Here is a 10,691-nt window from a genome sequence, read left to right on the forward strand (position 1 = left end):
AGAAGGGGAAATCTAAATGGAACCCCTAAGAAAGGGGACCCCAAAATAAGAATCCTAATAGGAGGACGCCAAATGGAGACTCCCAAAAAAGGGGGAACCCCAAAAAAGGGACCCTAAAAAAAGGGGAAAATAATGGGGGATTTGGGGCACTTAATAACAAAAATAGTAAACGTTATCAGTCATAATTGTGTTGTCAATGACACGTAGTGGTATAAGGAATTGGGGCACTAATAATAATAATAATAATAATAATGGGGTAATCATCAACAATAGGAAATAGAGTGGCCAAAGTGGTGGTAAGGAAGGGGTTAGGGCACTTAATAAAAATAATAAGTAATGTATTAATAGTGTGAAGAAGTATTAAATGCGATAAATTTGGGCAGAAATCAGGAAAATATTGCTGCTAATAATAATGGGGTATTAATCAAAATCGGAAACATGGATATGGTGGTAATGGGGGAAGATGAGGCACTAATAATGGTTAAAATATTAATATTCATAATAATGGGATAAGAATAAAAATAGTATTGAAATGGGTGAAGTTGGGCAATAATAACAGTAATAATAATATTAATAATAAATGTAGTGATAGCAATGGGAATCATGGGGGATTTGGGGCAATAGCCATAATATTGTTATTAATAAAATTAATCCTATTAGTAATCTTAATGATAATATTAAATAATATTATTGTACTGTTTTATATTATTATATTATCTAAAGATATTGTATTGATACAAAGCAATAAATTATTATATAATTCCATTGTTGTTATTATTATTATTAATTATTATTAATTATTATTAATTATTATTAATTATTATTAATATATTACTATTATTAATAATAATGTTACTATTAATAATAATAATAATAAACGATAACAGTTTAAAATATAACGATAATGGTAATAATAGTCACGAAGACAATAAAAATATCAAAAGCAGTAATAGTGAATAGAAAAGGATGAAAAAAATAATAATATTAATGATGATAATAATAAAAAAAGTGATATTAAGCACTAATCAATCAATACCAAGCAGCGCGACCGGAAGCGGAAGAACCCGCCCCGCCCCTGCCCTCAACCAATAGCGAGCGGGAGTGAGGAGAGCGCAGCCAATCGCTGCAGGCAGGGGGCGGGAGGAGCGTTTCTTAAAGTGGCCACGTTGGTGTGGCCCACCTTAAAGCGGCAAGGCTCCTCCCAACCCCTCGCGTCACGGAACGGGGGCGTGGCGCGCTGTATGCAAATGAAATGCTAATGTGGGAGGAAGCGTGTTTGGAAGGAAGCAGCGAAGGGTGCTGGAGAGGGGTGAGAGTGGAGGGAGGGGCCCGTGAGGTATTCTTGTGGGGCTGCAAGGGGGTTATGGGGTCTCCGTGGTGGGTTCCTGGACGGGGCTTCATGGTGGGCTTCGTTGTGGCTTCTGGGGGGCTTTGTGGTGGCATCTAGGGGGTCTTCATGGTGGCTTCATTGCGTCTTCATGGTGTGTTCTTGAGGGAGGCTTCACGGTGGGGTCATGGTGGTTTCACGGTGGCATCTGGGGGGGCTTCATGGTGGCTTCTGGGGGTCTTCGTGGGTAATTCATGGTGGGATTGTGGTGGCATCCTGGGGATTCCGTGGTGACATCGTGGTGGCATAGTGCTGGCATCTTGGGGGGGTTCACAGTGGGATTGTGGGTGCTTCCAGATGGCATCTCGGTGGCTTTATGGGGTCTTCATGGAGGCTGCACTGTGGCCTCATGTCTCTCCTCCCGCTCCAGCCCCCCACCCCACCCTGTGGTGTCACTTCTCCTTTCCATGGGGCATAGGGACCAGTTCCTCTTTCGGTCCCCGTTTTTGTCATCATCCCCACCCTGTGTCCCCAAGGGATGGTTGATATCACTGTGTGACCCATGTGACACTTTTGGGGTGGTGGGGTGTGAGGGGTGAGCAGAGGTGGCTGAGTGGGGTGGGACAGGTCACCCTAAAAAGCATACATGGAGAGTGACCAGAGGTGACCATGGGTGACAATGGGTGACAGGTGACCATGGGTGTTTGGTGACCAGAGGTGACCATGGGTGACCAAAAGTGACCATGGGTGACCAAAAGTGACAACTGACCTTGGATGCTGAATGACCAGGTTGACCAGAGGTGACCATGGGAGACCCTAAGTAGCAGGTGACCATGGACAATAGGTGACTGAGGTGACTGAAGATGACCATGGTGACAGATGACCATGGGTGACCATTGGTGGCCATGGGTGACAGGTGACCATGGGTGCTGGGTGGCTGGAAGTGACCATGGGTGATCATAAATGGCAGGTGACAAGAGAACTAGGTGACCATGGGCAATCAGAGGTGACCATGGGTGACAGATGACCGTGGATGTTGGGTGATCATAGGTGACCAGACGTGACCATGGACATAGGGTAACCATGAGTGATCAGAGGTTGTCATAGGTGACAATGAATGACCATGGGTGACCATTGGTGGCTCTGGGTGACACATGACGTGGTTGATAGGTGACCATGAGTGATGGGTGACCAAAATTGACCATAAGTGACCAATGGTGATCATGGGTGACAGATGACTGTGGGTGACCAGAGGTGACTATGGGTGACCATGGGTGAGAGGTGACCATGGGTGATCATGGATGAGCAGAGGTCACAGATGACCACAGGTGATCAGAGGTGACCATGGATGACCATAAATGACAGGTGACCATGAATGTTGGGTGACAGAGATGACCAGATGTGATAGGTGACTAGAAGCAACCATGGGTGACCAGTGACCAGAGGTGACCAGAGGTGACCACAAGTGACAGATGACCACGAATGATGAGTGACCAGAGGTGACAACACCTATTGGATGACCACAAATACCCATCGTTAACCACAGCATCTCCACGACTGCATCACACAGTTCCCCACGTGCCTCACCACGTCCCACGTCGTGTCACCTCCTCATCACCACACGACCTCTGCTGGTGTCCCCTCCTGTCCTCGATGGCATCCCCGGTGCCTCGCCGCGTGCGCCTGCGCCCATGGTTGGTGGCCCAGGTGGACAGCGGGCGTTTCCCAGGACTGCACTGGGTGGACGCGCGGCGCCGGCTCTTTGTGGTCCCATGGCACCACGCCACGCGGCACTTCCCAGCACACGGCGGTGATGATGACACCGTCTTCAAGGTGATCCTGGATGACCCAACAGCTGGAACGACCTGAACTTGAGCTCTGGTGGTTTTAAACCCAACTCTAGTGGCCCAAATCCCAATCCTAATGACCCTGACACAACCCTGGTGGCCCACACCTCATCTCTGGTGGCCCAAACCCCAACCCTGCTGGCTGTTACACAACCCTAGTTTCCCAAACCCCAACCCTAGTGACCCTAAGCCTACCCTAGCGGCCCTTACCCCAACCCTAATGGCCCTAACCCCAAACCTAGTGTCCCAAATCCCAATCCTAATGACCCTGACACAACTCTGGTGGCCCAAATCCCAACCCTAGTGACTCTGAACCAACCCTAGTGGCCCTAGTTCCAACTCTAATGGCCCTAAACCCAAGCCTAGTGGACCAAATCCCAATCCTAATGACCCCGACGCAACTCTGGTGGCCCAAACCCCAACCCTAGTGACCCTAAGTCAATCCTAGCAGCCCTAACCCCAACCATAATGGCCCTAACCCCAACCCTAGCGGCCCAAATCCCAACCCTAATGACCCTGACAAAACCCTGGTGGCCCAAACTGCAACCCTGCTGGCCCTTACCCACCCCTAGTGGTCCAAACCCTGATCCTAGTGACCCGAAGCCAAACCTAGTGGCCCAAATCCCAGTCCTAATGACCCTGACACAACCTTGCTGGTCCTAACCCCAACCCTAATGACCATAATCTGAAAATTGATGACATAAACTCTAACCCTAATGACACTAACCCAACCCTAATGTCCCAACCCTAACTCTAGTGACCCTAATCCAACTCTAATGGCCCAAACCCCAACCTTAATGACCCCAAACATAGTGTCCCTAATCCAACACTAGTAACCAAACTCCAACCCTAGTGGCCCTAATCTCAAACCTAGTGACCCAAACTCCAACCCTATTGGCCCTAAGTCAACTCTAGTGGCCCAAACCCTAAACCTAATGCCCCAAACCCACTGATCCCAACCCAATTCTGATGACCACAACCCCAATGAACCCCAACCCTGATGACCCCAGGAGCACCAACCCATGACCCCAACACAGCCCTCATGACCCCAACCCCATGACCCCAACCCAGTGACCCCAATCCAACCATGATGAGCTCACCCCCACTAACCACAACCCAGTGACCCCAACACTAATAATCCCAAGTAACCCCACCTCCATGACCCCAAACCCGATGACCCCAATAAACCCACCCCAATGACTGCAGTCCCACTAACCTCAATTCAATGACCCCAAGCCAACCATCATGACCCCAGCCCAATATCCCCAACCTGATGACCCCAATTTAACCGTGATGACCCCAACCCCACTAATCCCACCCCAATGACTCAACACCAGTAATCCCAACCCACTAACCCACTGACCCCAACCCAATGACCCCAATAACCCCCACTTCAATGACACTGACACCAGTGACTCCAACCCAACTTTGATGACTTCAACCCCAATAACTCCAGTGACCCCAATAACCCCAACCATGTTGACCCCAACCCAATGATCCCAACTCTGATGCCCCAAATGCACCATTCATGATGACCCCAATCCAATGACCCTGCCCCCAATAACCCCACTCCAGTAACAACAACCCAATGACCCCAACACGACGACTCCATTCTGACGACCCCAACCCAATCACCCCAATCCAACCACGATGTCCCCACCCCCACTAACCACAACCCAATGATGCAACGCCAATAATCCCAGCCCACTGACTCCACTGACCCCAGTCTGATGACCCCAATGACCTCACCCCAGTCACCCTGACACCACTGACCCTGCAGGCATGGGCAGCAGAGACGGGGAAATTCCTTGCGGGGCGGGATGAGCCGGATCCTGCCAAGTGGAAGGCGACGCTGCGCTGTGCCCTCAACAAGAGCCGCGAGTTCCGCCTGCGCTACGACGGCACCCGCGCTGTGCCCCCCCGGCCCTATAAGGTGTACGAGGTTTGTGGGGCCGACGGAGCAGGTATGAGGCTGGGGAGGGCTCAGGTGGGGACCTGGGGTCTGTGGGGTCCCAGCATCCCGTAAGTGACATGGGGTATGTGAGGCTAAGCACCCTGCAGTATCCCATCACCCTGTAAGGGCCTGGCATCCCACAAGTCGCTATGGGTGCTGTAGGGTCTCAGTACCCCATGGGACCCCGTTCTTCCCTCACAGACACGGTGACGGGGGATGACTTCAGCTGCGTTGGGGAGGAAGAGGAGGAGGAAGAGGATGTCAGCGAGGTACTGGCCCCTGCCACACTGATGGGAGTCCCCCACTCCATACTTGGGGGTCCCCTGCCCCACATTTGGGGGTCTCCCATTCCATAACTGCCTGCTCTTTCCTTGCAGCTGCAGAAACTGATGTCTCTGAGTATTGATGGTCAGCAGGGATATGGGGTGTCCTATAGGGGAATAATGGAGTGGGGGCAGCCTATGGGGGAACAGTGGGGTGGGGACACCCTATGGAGGTCAGTGGGGTGGGGGATACCTGTGGGGGGGCAGTGGGGTGGGAATGCTTCATGGGGGATAATGTGGTGGGAATATCCCATCGAAGACAATGGGATTGGGTTACCCCAGGGGGTCAGTGCAGGGGGAGGTATCCCATGGGGGACAGTTAGTGGGGTGGGGGCTCCCCATCGATGATCAATGGAGTGGGGGAAGGGTGATGTGGAGCATCTCGTGGGAGGAAAACCCCATAGGGAGTCGATGGTGTGTGGATTCCCCACGGGGGGCAGTGGAGTTGGGGCACCCATAGTGGCAATCAGTGGGGTGGGGGCTCCTCACAGAAGATCAATGGAAAGAAGGGAGGGTTTGATGCAGGGCAGGCACCCTGTGAGGTGTCTGTCTATGGGGCAGCAGTGCCCTGTAGGGAGCAGTGATGTAGGGGCTCCTCTGGCCGCCCCCTCATCCAACTGTTCTCCAGACTGTAGAATGGACCCGGTGCCCCCCTGGCACGAGGAGCACCCCCCGTTCAGCAACGCTGACTCCACAGTGCCCTTCATGCCCCCTGAGCTGCCCCCTGAGCTGACCCCACAGCTGCCCCCTGAGCTGAACCCACAGCTGACCCCACAGCTGCCCCCACAGATGCCCCCCCCGGGTCCCCCAGCACTCCTGGAACATGGCGTCCCCAATCTGCTTGCCAGCCCTCACCTGCTGCCCCGTAAGCATCAGGATGGGGTATGGGGTGTGGAGTGGGTGAATGTGGGTATGGGGTGGCTATGGATATGGGGTAGCTGGACATAAGTATGGGGTGGCTGTAGGATAGGAGGACGTGAGTATGGGGTGGGTGGATGTGGCTGTGGGCTGGCCGTGGGGTGGTTGGACATAAGTATGGGGTGGCTGTAGGATAGGAGGACGTGAGTATGGGGTGGGTGGATGTGGCTGTGGGCTGGCCGTGGGGTGGTTGGACATAAGTATGGGGTGGCTGTAGGATAGGAGGACGTGAGTATGGGGTGGGTGGATGTGGCTGTGGGCTGGCCGTGGGGTGGTTGGACATGGATATGGGGTGGCCATAGGGTGGATTGGCAAAGATATGGGCTGGTCATGGGGTGGTTGGATGTGGCTATGGGGTGGCCGTGGGGTAGTTTGATGTGGCTATGAGATGGTTGAATTTGGGAATGGGGTGGCTGTGGGGTGGGTGAGGGTGAGGATGGGGTGGCCATGGGATGGATGGGCAGAGGTAGCTGAATGTGATGGGGTGGGTGGGTATATGGGGGAATATGGGGTCACTGGCCATGGGGCTGAGGAGATGACAGTAGGGTGGGTGGGCATGGGGTTGGGTGGCTGTGGGGTCAGGGAGGATATAGGGTCACTGACCATGGGGGTGGGAGGCTGTGGGGTGGTTTACTGTGGGGTTGGTGTCATATGGGGTGGTTGGCTGTGGGGCTGGATGGCTGTGGGTTGAGTGGGCATGGGGTCAGGTGGCCGCAGGGTCTTTGGCCTTGAGGTTGGAGGGATGGCAATGGGGTGGATGGGCATGGAGGTGGGGTGATGTGGGTTAGTTGGCTGTGTGGTCCAGGGGATACGGGGTCACAGGGCATGAGGTCAAGTGGATGATGGTGGGGTGGGTGGGCATGGGGTCATGGAGTAGCTGCTATGGAGTCGGGGGGATATAGGGTCACTAGGCATGGGGAGATGACAATGGGAGTGGGTGAGCGTGGGGCTGGATGGTTGTAAGGTGGGCAGACATGAAGCTGGGGGGGGTGTGGGGTGGTTGACTGTGGTGTTGGGGATATGGGGTCAGCGGCTATGGCATTTTGGAGATATAGGGTCACTGGGCATGGGATTGGGGGTTGTGGGATGGGTGGCTGTGGGGTGAGGGGGTACAGGGTAGGTGGGCATGGAGCTGGATGGTTGTAGGGTGGGTGGGCATGGGGTTGAGGGGTTGTAGGGTGGTTGGCTGTAGGTTTGGGTGGCCGTGGAATGGGTGAACATGGGGTTGATGGATGAAAATGGGGTCGGAGGAATATGGGGTGGATGGCCATGGGGTTGGGGTAGGATTACGACACAGTTACCCATGGAGCTGCAGGGTGCCCCTGCGTAGAAGATCCCCCATCCCAACCCCACAAACCCTGCAGTGACGGACCTGGAGCTGCGCTTCCAGTACCGTGGGCGGCGGGTGAGCGCCCTGACCATCAGCCATCCTCTGGGCTGCCGACTGTCCCACGGGGGGTCCCTGCCCCCCACCCCGCAGCGCCCCGACCTGCTGGGACACCCCGAGCTCCAGCAGGTCCCCTTCCCCGACCCCGAGGGGATCCCGCACGACAAGCAGCGTCGCTACACCCGCACTTTGTTGGGGGCCATGGAGCGGGGGCTCCTCCTGGAGCTGGGGGGGCAGGACCTCTACGCCACCCGCCTCTGTCGCTGCAAAGTGTTTTGGGATGGGCCCTGCGCCCCACCCCAGGACCCCCACCTCGACCCCCGGCCCAACCCCATGGAGAGGGAGAGGAGGGTCCAAGTGTTCAGCCTCCAGCGGTTCCTTGATGGTAAGTGGCACCGGGGGTGGGAGAGCGTGTGGAGACGTTGGGTGGCACTGGGGACATCAAGGAGTCCATGGGGACAAACATCAAGTGGCACTGGAGGACACAAAGGAGTCTGTGGGATCATCAGGTGGCACCTGGAGACACCATGAATAGACATCAGGTGGCCTTGGGGGACACAGGTAGAACTGGGGACACCAAGGATTCCATGGGGATGTCAGATGGCATTGGGGAACACCATGAAGGGGCATCAGGTGGCACTGGAGGAGATCAAGTGGCCTTGGGGACACCTGGGTGTCTATGGGGATGTTGTCAAGTGGCACTGGGGAACATCAGGTGATCTTGGGGGACATCAGGTGGCAGTGGGGACACTGGGGACTCCATGGGGATATCGAATTGCATTGGGGACACCAGGAAGTTGGTAGGAACATCAGGTGGCATCGGGAGACACTATGAAACCTATAGGGACGCCAGGTGGCATTGGGGGACACTGGACAGCCAGTAGGGACATCAAGTGGAATTGAGGGGGACACTGGAGAGCCCGTGGGGACCTCAGGTGGCAATGGGTGACACCGAGGAGTCCATAGGGACATCAGGAGGCAATGGGGGACATCAGGTGGCACTGGGGACAGTGTCAAGTTCATGAGGGCATCAGGTGGCATCGGAAACATCAAGAAGTCAATAGGGACATTAGGTGGCATTAGGGGACATCATGAAAGGATATCAGGTGGCACTGGGGACACCAAGGAATCCATGGGGATATCAGGTGGCATGGGGACATTGGGGAGTCCATGGGGACATCATCAGGGGGCAGTGAGGACACCAGGGTGTCCATGGGGACATCAAATGGCATTGGGGGACACCGTGAAGGTACATCAGGTGGTAGTAGGAGGATATCAGGGAGTCAGTAGGGACATCAGGTGGCATTAGGGGACACCAGGGAGTCCATGGGGACATCAGGAAGTCTATGGAGATGTCAGGTGTCTTTGGGGGACACCAGAGAGTCCATGGGGACATCTATTAGCAAGGAATGACATCAAATGGCATTGGGGGACACTGGACAGCCAGTAGGAATTGGGGAGGGACGCAGAGAGCCCGTGGGGACCTCAGGTGGCAATGGGGACATCACCCAGCACAGAGGGACACCCATCAGCCCATAGGGACATCGGGTAGCAGGGGAGGACTGTGGCTGATGAGGACACTGGTCAGTGCTGGGTTGGGGGGAGGTGACATTAAGTGACACCTCGGTGCCCCCCAGGGCTGATCCTGTTCCAGAAGGGGCAGAGCCCAACACCGCCGCCCTTCGAGGTCTTCCTGTGCTTTGGGGAGGAGTGGCCCGACCACAGACCCAGAGAGAAGAAGCTCATCACTGTGCAGGTTGGGGGACGCAATGGGGACACGGTGGGGACTTGTTGGGGACACAACGGAGACACGAGGGGGACATGATGAGGATGTGTTGGGGACATGGAGGTGACACGTCAGGGATGAGTTGGGAACCCAACAGGGACGTGTTGGGAACTCACACCAGGGACACATGGGATTATTTGGGTCGGGGACACAATGGGGACACAATAAGGATGAGTTGGGGACACGGTGACATATCAGGGATGGGCTGGGTCCCAGTGGGGATGTGTTAGGGACACACTGGGGAGACGGTAGTGACACGTCAGAGATGAGTTGGGGACCCAATGAGGACACGATGGGAAGACTTTGGGGATCACCCTAGGGGACATGTTGGGGGGCAGGATGGGATCATGGCAGAGATGCACTGGGGAACAGTTTGAGGACACGATGCAAATACATGGGGAAAGCATTGGGGGCACAGCAAAGATGCAATGGGAGATGTGATGGGGGACATGTTGGGGCTGCACTGGGGACACGTGTGACTCATCCCCCTCCCCCAGGTGGTGCCAGTGGCAGCACGGCTGCTGCTGGAGCTGTTCTCAGGGGAGCTGTCGTGGTCGGCCGACAGCGTCCCGCTGCAGATCTCGCAGCCCGACCTGAAGGATGCTCTGGTGGAGCAGTTCAAGGAGCTGCACCGCCTGTGGCAGCAGCAGCAGCACCCGGAACCCGGCCCGCGGCCCCCGCTGTGACATGGGGATGGGAAGAAAATGGGGTGTGTGGTCCTTCCTGGGGGGGCAAGGAGGCTTTGGGGGCATCCTTGGTGGGATGGGGATAGTGGAGCTCTGTGGACAGCTGGAGAACCACATCTGGAGCACTACCAGACCTAGAACACCGCCATAATCAGAGTGTTAACTCTCCTGGAGCACATTTAGAACACGTTTGGAGCACCTCCAGACCTAGGACATTGCACGACGGCTGCTCCTGGAGCACATCTGTAAAACCACACCTGGAGGAACACCTGACCTACACTGCTGTACTCCTCTTCTGGAGCACATCTGGAACACACCTGGAGCACTATCTGCCCCAGAACATTGCCATACCTGTCTGTTGCTGCTCCGCGAGCACATCTGTAACACACATCTGGAGCACCACCTGATTCAAAACATCTCCATACCTGGATCTTCGCTGCTCCTGGAGCACCATATATTAAAA

At 54.8% G+C, this 10,691-nt stretch overlaps 1 protein-coding gene across 5 annotated transcripts; it reads left to right on the forward strand.

The window, feature by feature from the left end:
- Positions 1-1,190: 1,190 nt before the first annotated feature.
- On the forward strand, positions 1,191-10,691 carry IRF5 (interferon regulatory factor 5). 5 transcript variants are annotated; one of them, XM_010706673.3, is made up of 9 exons: positions 1,191-1,336; positions 2,874-3,160; positions 4,955-5,138; positions 5,330-5,397; positions 5,506-5,536; positions 6,080-6,316; positions 7,734-8,141; positions 9,394-9,512; positions 10,040-10,691. In XM_010706673.3, exons 2-9 carry the CDS (start codon positions 2,981-2,983, stop codon positions 10,226-10,228), a joined length of 1,416 nt encoding a protein of 471 aa, XP_010704975.1. In that variant the 5' UTR covers positions 1,191-1,336; positions 2,874-2,980; the 3' UTR covers positions 10,229-10,691. The 5 variants fall into 5 exon arrangements, with proteins under 5 accessions (XP_010704975.1, XP_010705025.1, XP_010704796.1 ...); XM_010706723.3 differs by having other exon boundaries at positions 2,898-3,160; XM_010706494.3 differs by having other exon boundaries at positions 1,191-1,309; positions 2,693-3,160.

The sequence above is a fragment of the Meleagris gallopavo genome, chromosome 1 (genome assembly GCF_000146605.3).
Source record: "Meleagris gallopavo isolate NT-WF06-2002-E0010 breed Aviagen turkey brand Nicholas breeding stock chromosome 1, Turkey_5.1, whole genome shotgun sequence".
NCBI lineage: Eukaryota > Metazoa > Chordata > Aves > Galliformes > Phasianidae > Meleagris > Meleagris gallopavo.

What these genes read in the sequence shown, in the direction of transcription:
- IRF5 (XM_010706673.3), top strand. Translation starts at nt 2,981, where the DNA reads ATGGCATCCCCGGTGCCTCGCCGCGTGCGCCTGCGCCCATGGTTGGTG. An exon ending in TTGTGGGGCCGACGGAGCAG is followed by an intron (nt 5,139 to 5,329) that starts GTATGAGGCTGG and finishes CTTCCCTCACAG; the next exon opens with ACACGGTGACGGGGGATGAC. An exon ending in AGGAAGAGGATGTCAGCGAG is followed by an intron (nt 5,398 to 5,505) that starts GTACTGGCCCCT and finishes CTTTCCTTGCAG; the next exon opens with CTGCAGAAACTGATGTCTCT.